Source organism: Schistocerca nitens, chromosome 8 (assembly GCF_023898315.1).
Source record: "Schistocerca nitens isolate TAMUIC-IGC-003100 chromosome 8, iqSchNite1.1, whole genome shotgun sequence".
Lineage (NCBI taxonomy): Eukaryota > Metazoa > Arthropoda > Insecta > Orthoptera > Acrididae > Schistocerca > Schistocerca nitens.
Window position 1 is genome coordinate 620,770,448 of NC_064621.1, and position 17,517 is coordinate 620,787,964.

The 17,517-nt window shown below is 45.8% G+C and overlaps 1 protein-coding gene across 3 annotated transcripts in view; it reads right to left on the reverse strand.

Annotated features, from left to right (window-relative positions):
- Positions 1–1,203: 1,203 nt before the first annotated feature.
- LOC126198782 (probable cytochrome P450 6a13) overlaps positions 1,204–17,517 on the reverse strand; it is a 133,397-nt gene continuing 117,083 nt past the window's right edge. For 2 of the 3 annotated variants that reach the window (XM_049935347.1, XM_049935346.1), the window contains 2 exons: positions 8,951–9,223; positions 1,204–3,854 (listed from right to left, as the gene is read on the reverse strand). In XM_049935347.1, coding sequence (XP_049791304.1) covers positions 3,673–3,854; positions 8,951–9,223 — 455 coding nt within the window. In that variant the 3' untranslated portion in view covers positions 1,204–3,672. The remainder of the gene's footprint in view (positions 3,855–8,950; positions 9,224–17,517) is intronic. The other variant, XR_007540099.1, reaches the window with a different exon arrangement.

The window sequence follows — 17,517 nt, forward strand, 5'->3', positions numbered from 1 at the left end:
GAGGTATCCCATGGCTTTTGTCATCTCAGTGTACGAGGTGTGGCTAGAAAAAAACCGGACTAGTACTGGTGAAACAATAAAACGAATGCAATAAGGCTGAAAGTCGCGTGGCCTGTCACGTGACTTTCGCTCCGCCTACTGCTCGAGTTTCATCTGCCTCCTGCACTCAGTCTGCCCGTGGCGTCTGTTTTAAGTAGTTGACGTTTTGTCTGTGCGTCGGAAAATGTTGAGTGTACAGAAAGAACAGCGTGTTAACATAAAATTTTGTTTCAAACTAGGAAAATCTGCAAGTGAAACGTTTGTAAAGTTACAACAAGTGTACGGGGATGATTGTTTATCGCGAAAACAAGTGTTTGAGTGGTTTAAACGATTTAAAGATGGCCGCGAAGACACCAGTGATGACACTCGCACTGGCAGGCCATTGTCAGCAAAAACTGATGCAAACATTGAAAAAATCGGTAAACTTGTTCGACACTTTCCTTGTCAACTCCTGTTAACTCAGACACTGCTCTGATTGTTAAACGGCGATCTTGTCGAACAAGTTTACCGATTTTTTCAATGTTTGCATCAGTTTTTGCTGACAATGGTCTGCCAGTGCGAGTGTCATCACTGGTGTCTTCGCGGCCATCTTTAAATCGTTTAAACCACTCAAACACTTGTGTTCGCGATAAACAATCATCGCCGTACACTTGTTGTAACATTACAAACGTTTCACTTGAAGATTTTCCTAGTTTGAAACAAAATTTGATGTTAACACGCTGTTCTTTCTGTACACTCAACATTTTCCGACGCACAGACAAAACGTCAACTACTTAAAACAGACGCCACGGGCAGACTGAGTGCAGGAGGCAGATGAAACTCGAGCAGTAGGCGGAGCGAGAGTCACGTGACAGGCCACGCGACTTTCAGCCTTATTGCATTCGTTTTATTGTTTCACCAGTACTAGTCTGGCTTTTTTCTAGCCACACCTCGTATATACTATTTATGCTACAAGTAAATTTGTTAACGGTAAGTTATGTAATTGTAATAGATTTCTGGACACACATCATTTCCACAATACTAAAAGCAACGAAATATAGTTGGACCTCTGAATAACTGCACATGTTGAGTACAAGCAGCGCTAAACTGAGTCGAGTTGGTATGTATGTAAATTAGATTAAAGCCCATAAGAAATTCATAAGTTATTATGAATGATTTTACTGTGTTTATGATACAATGTAGTATTGGAAAAATTCTGATAACTTGTGTCCTAATTGAGCACTCATCCCAACTTCTCATAATTACCAAACACATATCTCAGTAGATCTTGCTGCTTTACATGTACCACCTTTATTTTTCACATAAGGTCTACCCAATGACAGAGTGAAAATAATAAATATTCTGCTCGGAGCACCTTAATATGCCAGAGAATATAATGTGAAGTGCAGCTGTAGAGCATTTTATAGCACAGATGACAACAGCAAAAATAGCATTGCTACATGAGTTCATGTCTTTTGCAGTGATCACAACACATCTTGATTCTGAATCACTTTGAATTTCTGAAGAAGATGAGATACCAGCTGAAACAGGTGGGGTTCAGGACCTGCTAGTCTAAGGGCAGTCAGTTCCTGTTGAGTATCTTCAGTCGCATCTCATGCAGCTTCAGAAGGCGTTGTCTCTGCGGGTGCTGGGTAGTCGCTCCTGATTTGAGTATCGAGATCCACCAAGCGGGATACAAGTGGGAACGCCAGGTCCACTCCTGCATTGCTTAGCTTTCAGGCTGCCATTGTCTGCTGGAGAGCTTAATCCAGAGCTCGCCTGCTAGTTGCAGCATCAGCAGGTGTGGGTCTATGGGCTGGGAATCGGTATATTCACTGCTAGGAAGTGCATGTAATTGCCTATCCTTGCTAGTCACAAGGCAGCCAGTGACTATTGGAGATCCTGACCAATCCCTCACCTCTGAGGTGTACCATCGGCAGATACAGGTCTGTGGATGCCAGGTAGTCATCTCTGGGATTAGGCAACAAGGTCTACCAAGGAAACTCCAGGCAGGACTCCATCTCAGTTTCAGGGCAGCCAATGCCCAGTGGAGATGACCCACAGCCCACCTCTGGGATGCAGCACAAGAATATATGGGTTAAGGCCCACTGGGTAGTTGGGGCTGGAGAATGAGACAATCGTGAGGGATACCAGCGGCAGCTGTGTGTATATTTACACACACCTGCTTTTCACAAGGGAACCAGTGTTTGTAGGTCTTAGCCCATAACCTACTTCTGGGGTACAGCATCAGCAGACATGGGTTTATCGGCATCATAGGTCATTGTTAGGTTTCGGAAACAAAATCAACCAGGAGGTGCACGAGGAAACCAGATAGGTTCCTACATCGCTTACTCCCATGGCAGATCTGCAGATGTCACAGGAGATCGTGACCCATTTCCCATTGCTGTGTTGGAAGGTCAGCAAGTCTCAGCATGTCCGTTGGAGATCTTGACCCACAGTCCACCTCTGGGATGCAGCACAAAAATATATGGGTCAAGGCCCACTGGGTGGTTGGTGCTGCAGAATGAGATCAGCCATGAGGGATACCAGTGGCAGCTGTGTGTACATTTACAACCACCTGCTTTTCACATGGGAACCAGCGCTTGTAGGAGGTCTTAGCCCATAACCTACTTCTGGGGTACAGCATCAGCAGACATGGGTTTATCGGCATCATAGGTCATTGTTAGGTTTCGGAAACAAAATCAACCAGGAGGTGCACGAGGAAACCAGATAGGTTCCTACATCGCTTACTCCCATGGCAGATCTGCAGATGTCACAGGAGATCGTGACCCATTTCCCATTGCTGTGTTGGAAGGTCAGCAAGTCTCAGCATGTCCGTTGGAGATCTTGACCCACAGTCCACCTCTGGGATGCAGCACAAAAATATATGGGTCAAGGCCCACTGGGTGGTTGGTGCTGCAGAATGAGATCAGCCATGAGGGATACCAGTGGCAGCTGTGTGTACATTTACAACCACCTACTTTTCACATGGGAACCAGTGCTTGTAGGAGGTGTTAGCCCATAACCTACTTCTGGGGTACAGCATCAGCAGACATGGGTTTATCGGTATCAGAGGTCAATGTTAGGTTTGGGAAACAAAATCAACCAGGAGGTGTATGAGGAAACCAGATAGGCTCCTACATCGCTTACTCCCATGGCAGATCTGCAGATGTCGCTGGAGATCGTGACCCATAGCCCATTGGTGTGTTGGAGAGTCAGCAAGTATGGTTCTGAGAGCAATGAGTAGTCGGTAGCAGTGCTGTGTAAGGGGATCCAGTAGAAGAGTTACGAGTGGGAACACCAGGTAAGCTTCTGGCCCACTTAGTCTCAGGTCAGCCAGTTGGAGGTTCTGATCTGCAGGCCACCTCTGTGGTGCAGCACAGCAGACATCAGTCTGAGGGCGCTGAGTAGTTGGTCCTGCAGCTGGGACATCAGCTCCACGATGAGGGGTACAAGCAGGAGCTTCATGTTGGTTCCCACACCTGCTAGGCATATGGCAACTAGTGCCTGTCGGATTCCTTGACTCACAGCCCACCTCTGGGAAGCGGTGTCAGCAGACATGGATCTATGGTCACAGATGAATCGCTCTTCGAATTGGGAAACGAAATCCACCATGAGGAGTATAAGTCAGAGAACCAGACAGGTTCCTCTCGCTTAGTCGCATGGTAGCCAGTGCCTGTTGGAGATCTTGACCCAGAGTCCACCTTTGGGGTGCAGCAACAGCAGACGCGGGTCTATGGGCGCAGGGTACTCTGTTCTCGGGCTTTGGAACAGCTCGTAGCGGGATAGCAGCCGCGCTAAGGTCGTCTTCATCAGCAGGAGGGCCAGCCGCTCTCCTGCAACAATAAATATACACAGAATTGCTTACAGCCACGTGTAATGTAAACACGAGTATTCTGGTAGTGTGAATAACGTATTCGATGTATCAGATAAGTTTAGATATATATTCACTGACAGAAATTCAGAGCATGAAACTTAGAATACTTCAAATAAACGCAACCAAACCTAGACTCCTGCATTTAAATGCTTGTGGGATGGATTGATTAAAACTGCATACCGTGTGAGCTTATTTTTGGTACAAGAGGAAAGCTATTATTACATATGAAGAACAGTGTGATTACTTGATAACTTTTGGGTGTCTAGCGTTTGAAAGTTTTCAAGCATAGATCGCAACTGGACGGGCAACACATGCAGATTTTGAAAAGTACAAATGATTGGTACAGGTAGACAGAAGAACCATATCAACACATCACACTTGCTGCAACACGAGTGGTGACAAGACGACTGAGGACAACAATGCGGTAAGGAAAGTATACATAGGTCCTCGTAGATGGACAACACTAGAAGAAGATCGTAGAAATATTCGACTGTCTCGTAGAGAGATAGGCACAGCTTAAGGAAAGGTTAGGGTTGAAGGCATGGAGCCATTACAAATGACTGGCAGCAGGTTACTGGAAGCTGGGTTCAAGTAATGAGTTCCATGCATCCTTAACCGCTGATACCATACCACAGAAAGCAGAAGTTTTCATGCAGTAGAACCAGAGTAAAGTGGAATATTAAGAGTCATTCTGTGGTGTTCAGAGATGAGACTCGCTTCTGAGTGTGGAGGTCAGGTTAACTTCAAGGTTTCCATAGACGACCTACTGTAAGGTCACAAGACGCAGCAGTCATCGAGACCCATACATCTCCAGCTTCTGGAATCATGGCATGGGGGTCTCTGGGATACGAGGAGTGATTCTAAAGGCTGAATGCTCGCCATTTATGTCAAGAATAGTAAACTCTGTTGTCCTACCGTTCATGGCTGGGATACCATATGGCACATTCCAACAGCATTATGCAACACTCCATGCAGTTTCTCACTTCGTAACTGTACAGATACTCGAACGCCCTGAGTGATCTCCCAATATGTCTCACGTAAAGCTTGTCTGTGACGCAGTGGGAAGCTATATACTGCCATACAAGTCCGATAAACAGATGAAACGTGTGTTTCAGGCAGGGCAACAAATTTTTGAATATGACGTTTGGAAGCTGTTTATTTCCATATCACAACCAGTGCTAAGGTGTAATATTGTCTGCGGGGTGATACATCTTATTGTTGTTGACTATGAACATAAATTTTCAATGGAATAAAATACTAATTAACAATTTAATAGTCATAAGTCACAAATATCTCTATAAAATGAGACGAATATCGAAGTAGTGCTTCATGGTGTGACACTTTTCGTACCAGACACTGAATATTCATTTTTATTATAACAGGATTTCATTGACAACTTCTACCACACACGGTATAATTTGTTCCATACTACAGACTTTTAAACAAAAATTTCAATACATTTGTATTATATTTTTATGAGTTATTATAACGGGTTCTGACCAATTCCAGTCATCTAATCTGTTTCTGGAAAACATTTGAATCATTATCACACTAACATTTACTAACGAAACTATGATCATGTAGGGTCGTTTGTGGATTTCTGGGTATAGAAGACACCGGCCATTACCTCGGATGGCAAGTCGTCGACAGGTGCAGAAGTAACAACTTGCTTTAAATATCAAGAAATGAGAACTTAGAGAAAAGCAAAATCATGTAGCTGTAACATCAATGAGTCACCACGAATCAGTCAACTGATACATTGGTGCAACTTGTTCGATGTAGTATACACTCACGGACGGTAGTTGGCAGCACTGGCAATTTAGTCTTTCAATGGAAGTGTAACGACAGTTCGTCTCATACCGTATTTCTGTCAGTTACCTTCGGTACTATATTGTAGCAGTTCTTTCTATGTACAGTCAAAGTATCGTGGAGCTACACTGATAAGCCAAAATATTACGACCACCACTTAAAAGCGTACTGCTCCATCTCTGGATCGCAGTTCAACATTGTATTTGTATGCCTTGGATTCGACATGTACTTCGTATGCTTCCAGAGGTTCGTGGCCCCAGACGCCGACGTACAGGTTATACACATCCAGTAACTTGCGGGCGGTTGGTTCGTGGGCACAGAGCTGGAGTCCAAAAGCGTCCCAATTGGGTTTCATCGGATTAAGTCAAATTTGACGGCCAAGACATCAACCTGAGTTCACTATCATGCTCCTCAAAACATGACAGCACGATACTGGCCTTGTGGCACGCTCCGTTATCCTTTTGGAAGATGCCATCGCTGTTAAGAAATATATCAAGCGTAAGGGGTTACAGGTGGTCCCTAATAATGTTCACGCAGGCCACAGCTGTCATAGTGCCTTCTATTACTACCGCAGGTCCCGTGGAAACCCAGATGAATGTGCACCAGCACATAATACAGCTCCGACCAGCCTGCGTACAAAGAGTGCTCTATGTTTCGAGAAACGTTTCGCCTGGACGGCAGAGTATCTGGACACGACCATCGACCTGATATAACAATAAACAGGATTCATCCGACCAGGCGACAGGATTCCATTGATCACTGGTCCAGTCTCGATGACCCCGTGCCGACTGTAATCATTATTAACGATGATGTTGAGTGAAGACGAGAAAGCGTAGATGCCCTCTGCTGCGGAACACCACGTTCAACACCGTTCTCTGAACAGTGTGCACCAAAACACTTGAGCCTGCGCGAGCACTGTACTCCGTCGCCAGATCTGCCACATATCGCTTCTTTAGAGTGTGGGCAAGCCTCTCATCCATTTGTTCCGTGGTGAGGTATAGTCGCCCAACTTCTTGTCGCCTGCTCGTGGTTACAGCATTCTTCAATAACTTTCCTCTGATACTAACGATAGTAAAACTAGCTTCGCAGTTTCCGAAGTGTTCGCTCTCAGACGCTGGACCACAACAACTTCTCCAATATCAAGGTCGCTTAAGCCGGCGGATTTCCGCATTTTCGCCTGCTGTCATCGCTGAAATGATTTCCCACTCGCCTCTGCTCCACTCACACTACAGACCATTACAATTGCTACACCACGAAGATGACGTGCTACAGACGCGAAATTTAACCGACAGGAAGAAGATGCTCTGATATGCAAATGATTAGCGTTTCAGAGCATTAACACAAGGTTGGCGCCGGTGGCGACACCTACAACGTGCTGACATGAGGAAAGTTTCCAACCGATTTCTCATACACCAACTGCAGTTGACCGGCGCTGCGTGGTGAAAAGTTGTTGTGATGCCTCGTGTAAGGAGGAGAAATGCATACCACCACGTTTCCGACTTTGACAATGGTCGGATTGTAGCCTATCGCGAATGCGGTTTATCGTATTGCGACATTAATCCTGCCTCGGGCATGGATGTTTGTGATGTCCTTAGGTTAGTTAGGTTTAACTAGTTCTAAGTTCTAGGGGACTAATGACCTCAGCAGTTGAGTCCCATAGTGCTCAGAGCCATTTCGTATTGCGACATTGCTGCTCACGTTGGTCGAGATCCAATGCCTGAATTGGTGGGTTCAGCAGGGTAATACGGAACGCCGTGCTGGATCCCAACGGCCTCGTATCACTAGCAGTCGAGATGACAGGCATCTTATCCGCATGGCTGTAACGGATCGTGCAGCCACGTCTCGATCCATGAGTCAACAGATGGGGACGTTTGCAAAACAACAACCACCTGCACGAACAGTTCGACGACGTTTGCAGAAGCATGGACTACCAGCTCGGAGACCATGGCTGCGATTACCCTTGACGCTGCATCACAGACAGGAGCGCCTGCGATGGTGTACCCAACGACGAACCTGGGTGCACGAATGGCAAAAGTCATTTTTTCGGATGAATCCAGGTTCTGTTTACAGCATCATGATGGTCGCATCCGTGTTTGGCGACATCGCGGTGAACGTACATTGGAAGCGTGTATTCGTCATCGCCATACTGGCGTATCATCCGGCGTGATGGTATGGGGTGCCATTGCTTACAAGTCTCGGTCACCTCTTATTCGCATTGACGGCACTCTGAACAGTGGACGTTACATTTCAGATGTGTTGCGACCTGTGGCTCTACCCTTCATTCGATCCCTGCGAAACCGTGCATTTCAGCAATATAATGCACGACCACATGTTGCAGATCCCGTACGGGCCTCTCTGGATACAGAAAATGTTGGAGTGCTGCCCTGGTCAGCACATTCTCCAGATCTTTCAGCAACTGAAAACGTCTGGTCAATGGTTGCCGACCAACTTTCTCGTCACAATACGGCAGTCATTACTCTTGATGAACTATGGTATCGTGTTGAAGCTGCATGGGCAGCTGTAACTGTACACGCCATCCAAATTCTCTTTGACTCAATGGCCAGGCGTATCAACGCCGTTATTACGGCCAGAGGTGGTTGTTCTGGGTACTGGATCTATGCACCTAAATTGCGTGGAAATATAATCACATGTCAGTTCCAGTATAATATATTTGTCCAATGAATACCCGTTTATCATCTGCATTTTTTCTTGTTGCAGCAATTTTAATGGCCAGTAGTGTGTATCTGTGTTACCGCGTCACGTTCTCTCAACGCCAGCAGGCAACGTACAACGTCGCGAAAGGCAGTGATCATAATGTTTTCGCTTGAATGAAACATCCACCTGGCAGTGGCTAAGCCACGTCTGCGCAATATCCTTTCTTCCAAGAGTGCTAATTCTGCAAGGTGTACCAGAGAGTTTCTGTGAAGTTTGGAAGGTAGGAGACGAGGTATTGCCGGAATTACAGATGTGGTGACAGGTCATGAGTCCTGCTTGGGTATCTCAGATGGTAGAGCACTTGTCCCCAAAAGGCAAAGGTCCCGAGTTTGTCCGGTACACAGTTTTAATCCACGAGGAAGTTTCATGTTTTGGCTTGTCAGTGTGTGTAACTTGGCAGTGGCGGGTAATGCGAAAGTTAGCTTGGTTTTTAAGCTTTGCAGGCAGCGTAGTTAACTGTAGTCTGCACGATCACTTGACCGTACAGTTGCGATGACGTCGTCTGTGAGTTGTCGAGTGCGCGCGACTTACCGAGGCATGAGCGCTGCCCCGCGCCGAACGGCAGGTAGGAGTAGGGCGTCTGGCGCGCCAGCTGGTCCGGGCCGAAGCGCTCGGGGTCGAAGCGCTCGGGCTGCGGGAAGTAGCCGGGGTCGCGGTGGAGGGCGCAGATGGGGATGTGCAGCGGCGCCTCGCCCGGCCGCAGGTGCAGCGCGCCGTCCCCCAGCCGCGTCGTGCCGGGGAAGGTGTAGGGCGCAGTGCAGCTGCGCGACAGGTTGGACATGGGCGGGTGCAGCCGCAGCGTCTCTGCAAACCGCGCACACACACCGCCGTACCTCACCGTGTGACGTCATCTCAGAGACTCCCTAAGACCGATAGCGTAGATGCCTGAGCCGTCACTAGCGAAACTCTTCGAATTCGCTCTCACGTCAGCCTGTTTCTTGCAGTATAAAACATTCTCCGACTGAGATTTTCACTCTGCAGCGGAGTGTGCGCTGATATGAAACTTGCTGGCAGATTAAAACTGTGTGCCGGACCGAGACTCGAACTCGGGACCTTTGCCTTCCGCGGGCAAGTGCTCTACCGACTGAGCTACCCAAGCACGACTCACGCCCCGTCCTCACACCCTTACTTCTGCCAGTACCTCGTCTCCTACCTTCCAAACTTTACAGAAGCTCTCCTGGCCACCACAACAGTAGTTTTGGGTCTGTTGTTCGTGTCGTACGCACGAGGAGGAGAGCTTCTGTAAAGTTTGGAAGGTAGGAGACGAGGTACAGGCCGAAGTAAAGCTGTGAGGACGGGGCGTGAATCGTGCTTGGGTTGCGCAGTTGGTAGAGCACTTGCCCGCGAAAGGCAAAGGTCCCGAGTTCGAGTCTCGGTCCGGCACACAGTTTTAATCTGCCAGAAAGTTTCATTCTTTGACTTCTTGCCATGTCAACTCGTTGTAAAACCTCGCGCTCTCGTCTATGACCTCCAATGTGTACGACACGAACAACAGACCCAAAACTACTGCTGGGGTGGCCATATATACTGAAGAAACTGGTATAGGCACGCGTATTCAGATACAGAGATATGTAAACTGGCAGAATACGACGCTGCTGTCGGCAACGCATATATGAGATAATAAGCGTCTGGTGCTGCTGTTAGACTGTTGTTAGATCAGTTACAGCTGGCCCAACGGCAGGTCATCAAGATATAAGTGAATTTGGACGTGGCGTTATAATCGACGCACGAGCGATGGGACACAGCATCTCAGAGGTAGCGATGAAGAGGGGATGCTCCCGTTCGACCATTTCACGGGTGTACCGTAAATATCAGGAATACGGCGAAACATCAAATGTCCGACGCTGCTGCGGCTCGAAAAAGATCCTACAACATCCGGACCAACGACGATGAAGAGAATCGTTCAGCGTGACAAAAGTTCAGCCTTCCGGAAATTGCCTCAGATTTCAATGCTGTGCCATCAACAAGTGTCAGCGTGCGAACCATTCAACGAAACATCATCGATATGGGCTTTCGGGGCCGAAGGTCCACTCGTGGTGTACCCTTGTTGACTGCACGACACAAAGCTTTGCGCCTCACCTGGGCCTGTCAAAACCGACCTTGGACTTTTGATGACTGGAAACATGTTGCCTGTTCGGATGAGTATCATTTCAAATTGTTCAAAAATGTTCAAATGTGTGTGAAATCTTATGGGATTTAACTGCTAAGGTCATCAGGCCCTACGGACAAACACACACACCCTTGCCCGAGGGAGGACTCGAACCTCCACCGGGACCAGCCGCACAGTCCATGACTGCAGAGCCCTAGACCGCTCCGCTAATCCCGCGCGGCATTTCAAATTGTATCGAGCGCTTGGACGTGCACGGGTATGAAGTCAGCCTCATGAATGCATGGACCCTGCATGTCAGGAGAGGACTTTTCAAGCTGGTGGAGGCTCTGTAACGGTGTGGGACGTGTGCAGTTGGAGTGATATGGTACCCCTGATACGTCTAGATACGACTCTGACAGGTGACATGTACGTGAGCATCCTCTATGTTCACCTGGGCCCGTTCATGTCCACTGCGCATTCCGAAGGACTTGTGCAATTCCAGCAGGACACTGCGCGACGCCACACGTCCAGAATTGCTACAGAGTGGCTCCAGAAACACTCTTCTGTGTTTAAACACTTCCGCTAGCCACCGAACTCTCCAGAGATGGAACTTTATTGAGCACATCTGGGATGCTTTGCAAAGTGCTCTTCGGAAGAGATCTCTACTACCCCTTCGTACTCTTACGGATTTTTGGAGAGCCCTGAAGGATTATTGGCGTCAATTCCCTCGAGCACTGCTTCAGTCATTACTCGAGTCCATGCCACGTCGTGCTGCGCGGGGACCCTACACGGTATTACGCAGGTGGACCAATCTCTTTCGCTCTTCAGTGTATAGCCCATAGACGGCTGGTGATTGTCCGACTATCACGTAGTGCCGTCGCGGATGGTCAAGTGGTATAATGAGGCCTTTCGGACCAAAACGGTACGTAAAAAGCAACTGTATTTATATGGCGATACGAATATTGGCAAGTCTACTCTTGTGGAGAAACTCTTGTCTCGAAAGCAACACGTCTACCTTCCATTTTGTTCCGAATTCGGATTTGGTGGGTACAATCCGCGTGTGCATAACGTGATTGTCTTTGAGGAATTTGAGTGGTTGCGTTGGCGTCCATTCGCCTCTATATTGAAGAGGATCGTGGAAGGGCGTCCAGTTACTGTAAACGTAAAGAATAAACCAGGAATGACAATTACGCACAGAGGGCTTGTCATATTTGTTTCTAATGAATACTGTATTGGCGATGAAGCATTGATATCCCGTTTGAATGTGGTGCATGCCGATTGTCATATCGTTCATTGTTGTAATGTGAAGGACGAGATGGCGTCGGACACGTCGGACGTGGAGGACGAACAAGAGATTATCGACATTTCGTCGGATGAGGATGATGAAACGGTGGCGCCGTGCTCGCCCGAGGCGGTGGACCCGCCGTCGGATGCTGACGACTAGGCCCGTATTTGGTCGCATGTGCAAGTGGCGGACGGAGTATACCCAGTCCGACTCGTTACGTTTTGAATATGGCAAAATGGGAACTGTTGAGAAATACGACGAAAATGCCCATAATTTTAGTAAACTTAGTCAGTATAATTTGACAGACGAATTTAATTTTTTTGCCAATAAATATAGTGCAGTTCTAATTAACAAGATTGTGACATATGTATATAGAGTGAATGTACGTGTTGAGAGACTTACTCTGGACGATCGAGCAAACAAAAAAATATTTGAAGACCAAGGTAGTTTAGAAAAACTTAGAGTAGCATGTTCTAATAAGCTGGGACCATTTAGTTTAAGGCCCGACAAATCATCGGGCGTACTTTGGAGGAAGTATAGTAGACGTAATCATTTTAAGTTTGTAACGTATTGTAAACCTGAAACAAGTGCAGACATAACAAAAGTAAGAAATTGGGGTGAACTGGAAAATCAATGTAAATGTAAAAATAAATTATTTCAAGGAATTAACCCGTTTTATATTGGATTACCAGCGCTGGTGGCACAACCACTCCCGTAATAACGTAAACATTGCAACGAACATCCCTGCCTCTTCTCCGTATCGAGAGTTCGCTGTGTGCACCGCTTAGATTATATCCACTGTCGCGGTTGACGTTCTTCTCACACGTTTTTATTTCTGCAGCATCTTTAATTACAGAATTACAGTATGCAGGGGCCTGGGACAAAATTTTTGTTTCGCCAAACAAAATTTTGTATCTGTTTGCATGGCTGTATTCAGAAACCATTGCCACTGATGTTGTATACAGTGGTATGAAACGACGGACTGACCCATGTAATTGCTTCCGCACTGACAAAAAATGTCAGAAATCCCAAGGATCCTGAGGCAGAGACAATCCTTAACATGACATAGCATCCCGTTCATCTTCTTAGGAGGTCGGAAAATAGGTCTTACACCTCGTCTTCCGAGAGGGGGAGGACAGAGCGAGGTGGCGCAGTGGTTAGCACAGCGGACTCGCATTCGGGAGGACGACGGTTCAAACCCGCGTCCGGCCATCCTGATTTAGGTTTTCCGTGATTTCCCTAAATCGCTTCACGTAAATGCCGGGATGGTTCCCGTGAAAGGGCACGGCCCACTTCCTTCCCCATCCTTCCCTGATCCGATAGGACCGATGACCTCGCAGTTTGGTCCTCTCCCCAGAATCAACGAAGCAACCAACCAGAAGGGAAGAAACGCCCTTCATGTGAATTTTCAACACTTTCACGTTCCCTGTTCTTGGAGAACGCTGATTACATAACACATGACTCATAGCCACCATTTGGCAACACGTACTTCAGATGATTAATTTCGAAATCCAAGTGCTCTTGATCAGAAACAGTTTTTGCTCTGTGTACCATTGTACTTAAAGTTGCTCTCTCCTGTACTGGATGGTGAAACATCTGGGAGCGCAGATATAAATCAATGTGCGTCAGGTTACAGTACACTGAGTGGCCGACGCGTCCAACCGACTTTCTTTGTACCAAAACAGCTGAAAATGGCAGCCCTCCTTCTTTCTCTGTCTCTTTTTGAAGGAGATTACAACAAACGTATCGAATCCTGCAGCAACGCGTTGATTCATATTCACAGGGTGTGTAGGGCACGTCTAACACTTTAACATATATAAAAACAATTACATGTGAGTCCTTATGTACAGTACGTCTGCAGCTCGTGGTCTTGCGGTAGCGTTCTCGCTTCCCGAGCACAGAGTCCCGGGTTAAATTCCCGGCGGGGTCAGAGATATTAACTTGCCCCGAGATGATTGGGTGTTGCTGTGTCGTTTGCATCATCATCATTCATCCCCTTTACTGTCGGAGGAAGGCGGTCCGGGTCTCCGGCATCATTCCCATACGCTCTGTCAAGAAACATGGGACTTCATTTTCATGTACAGTATGGTCGATAGTATGCGAGTAAGTAGCCGCTTATTTACATAAGTGCGAGGTCTTAGCATCTAATCTCGCTCCTCGCCTTATTTTTCCTCCGTTACCACCTAATTGTAACCATAGATTTTCTACGACTGTGCAAGTTCTCAATATATAAGCAATCATTTACACTGACGGAAAAAAGATCGCATCATCAAAAAATAATTAATGTATAGAAATGAAATTTCGGGAACGCATTTGTATATGACCTCAGTTGTTAAGTCCCATAGTGCTCAGAGCCATTTTAACCATTTTTTTTTGAAGTCACGCTGACTCGTGTCCACATAGGACACCGATCGTAACTCGCGGTTTCTTACTGCGGCGAGAAGAACATCCACCTTGTGCTGATTGTGTTGTACGACTCACCGTGTGCCATGTTTTAGTGGAGTGCATTTTATATTCAGACCAGAGCGTATGGGACCTACCCATTGTTTAAGCTAATGATGAGACGAGTGTGGCAAAGCTTTCAGAGTTTTGTGCACTGTCTAGGCTCCAGCATAAGACCTTCGGTTGTCGCAGAGTGGTTGGCGAATTTCTTAGTGTAGTGACCAGTGAGTAACAAATACCTGGTGTTGTTATTATATTAAATTTCAGCCTCGAGTTGCATAAGCAAATAAACTTTACCTAGGTTTCGGCTATAATAATGTAGCCTTATTCAGAAATGTCACAATATAAAATTAAAATTATAGTATGCCAGACATTAAGTTTGACAAGGCCAGTATCTGGCATGTTTTAATTTTAATTTTATATTGTGACATTTCTGAATAAGGTTACTTTATTATAGCCGAAACCTAGGTAAAGTTTATTTACTCATGCAACAGTAGGGTGAAATTTAATATAATTACTGAAGTAATTTCTCAAGAACTGACATAAAAGAATTTTTACACTGTGTGTGTGTGTGTGTGTGTGTGTGTGAGTGAGAGAGAGAGAGAGAGAGAGAGAGTGTCTGTGTTTGCGTACTTGTGTGTAAATATGCATGAATGGACGATCTAGAAGTAAATTTTTTTATTTTAGCTGTTTTTAACTTTTAGCCATTTTAATCATGCTTTTCACATTGACGTTGGCCGTCCAGGGAATCCTATCATCATCGTGGTTATCAGTGCTGAAAAACATGTTTAGGAGGCAGATAAGGAGCCCTAGAGTCAGGTATCGGCAAGCCCTCCACTTTCTTCACACATGTACTGTAGGTGATGAGGCTGTAATTCGACAGCGCGAACCACAGCACGTAAAATTTTTGCAACATCTGAACTCTCTGCACTAAAACATCAGTTTCACGAAGGTGACAATAAAATAAAACTACTTTACAAATCTATTCGTTTTATTCAAGCAAAGCTTCGATAGCTCGCCAGGGTTTACCGTAAATCACCGTTGTTGTTGTGGTCTTCTGTCCTGAGACTGGTTTGATGCAGCTCTCCATGCTACTCTATCCTGTGCAAGCTTCTTCATCTCCCAGTACTTACTGCAACCTACATTCTTCTGTATCTGTTTATTGTATTCATCTCTTGGTCTCCCTCTACGATTTTTACCCTCCACGCTGCCGTCCAATACTAAATTTGTGATTCCTTGATGCCTCAGAAGATGTCCTACCAACCGATCCCTTCTTCTAGTCTATTTGTGCCACAAACTTTTCTTCTCTCCAATTCTATTCAATACCTCCTCATTAGTTATGTGATCTACGCATCTAATCTTCAGCATTCTTCTGTAGCACCACATTTCGAAAGCTTCTATTCTCTTCTTGTCCAAACTATTTATCGTCCACGTTTCACTTCCATACATAGCTACACTCCATACACTCCTGACACTTAAATCTATACTCGATGTTAACAAATTTTTCTTCTTCAGAAACGCTTTCCTTGCCATTGCCAGTCTACATTTTATATCCTCTGTAAATCACCGTATGTAGACAGATTTACTCTCACATGCCACCAGCTGCCAAGCCAATCGTAACCAGAGGCCGTCCTCGCCACACTGCCGTATACACTTGCCGACAAAGACAGTTTACCAGATGAATTGCAGCACCTACATAGCTTTCCTCTAAGATTTCTTACAGTAACAGCGAGGTCCAGCGTGCAATAAAGACAAAGACGGCTGCACAATGGCGTTTATCTCTAACGTCGGCAACACATCAGTGAAAATCGGAAAATACACTCCGGAAGTATAACGTTAACTGCGTATTTCTCCCCGTACCCAAGACGAAAGCCTTGTTGGACGTCTCTCAAGGACGAGTTATGACTCCGGAAACCAGAAGCCTACCACATCCGCTGCCACTGTTGCGAAATGTAAGCCAGATTATATGGACCGTACGGTAAAGAAGAGCGGTGCATAACCGTCACACGGGTGAAGAACAACCAACAAACTCTGCTGTTGCACAGTACTGCATCTCTGAAAGGTACACCATGAATTATTACAGCATCATGTCGTTACAGCAAGCAAACTCATTCCTTCATAGTGTCTTAAAAGAACTTATAAATAAAGACTGTGCTTTTCAATGAAGTAAGGATTCAGAACCAACACTGAGCGTGCTCAAAACACGACGAAAGTCGGTGGGAGTATCTGTTCACGCAACCCAGATTCAAGAGCTGAGAGAAGGCCAAGCAGAAGGGGCCTCTGCTGCATCACTAGCGATCCGAACCAGGGGCAGAGGCATACACACTGAGGGCCGCTGTTCGTGTCCCGACCGCGAACTTCCCCGTCCACCTCGCCAGCGAAGCAACGTCCGACCACTGCACACGTCCGTGGCCAACAGCAGGTGGCAGGAGATGTAAAGGTGCCACCCATCACGAGACAATCAATGAATGAAATTATTTTAATTTTATCCATTATACACATTCTTATAATTTTTCAGATTTTGTGCAAAATTTCAAGGTTGTCTTGGAGTTTGAAAGATAGCCTATGTGTTTGAAGTGTGTTGCTACTGACGATTTCTTACAGTTCTTGGCTCTGTAACAGTCATTATGTTCTTTAAAACGAGTTCTGAAACTTCTGCCTGTTTGGCCCACATAATAACTGTTGCATTGGCCGTACGTAAGTTTTTAAGTGTCATATACGTCTAGTTCTGTATCTGACTGTTAGATATTGTGAATAAATCTGCTACTTAAGTTACTGTTGCAGCTGAAGCCGATTTTTACATCTGTGTGGTTGAGTAGTCTAGATGATTTATCAGAAATTATACCATAATATGACAGAAACAGCAAAGGAATTGGAAGAGCAGTTGAACGGAATGGACAGTGTCATGAAAGGAGGGTATAAGATGAACATCAACAAAAGCAAAACAAGGATAATGGAATGTAGTCGAATTAACTCGGGTGATGCTGAGGGAATTAGATTAGGAAATGAGACACTTAAAATAGTAAAGGAGTTTTGCTATTTGGGGAGCAAAATAACTGATGATGGTCGAGGTAGAGAGGATATAAAATGTAGACTGGCAATGGTAAGGAAAGCGTTTCTCAAGAAGAGAAATTTGTTAACATCGAGTATAGATTTAAATGTCAGGAAGTCGTTTCTGAAAGTATTTGTACGGAGCGTAGCCATGTATGGAAGTGAAACATGGAGGATAAATAGTTTGGATAAGAAGAGAATAGAAGCTTTAGAAACGTGGTGCTACAGAAG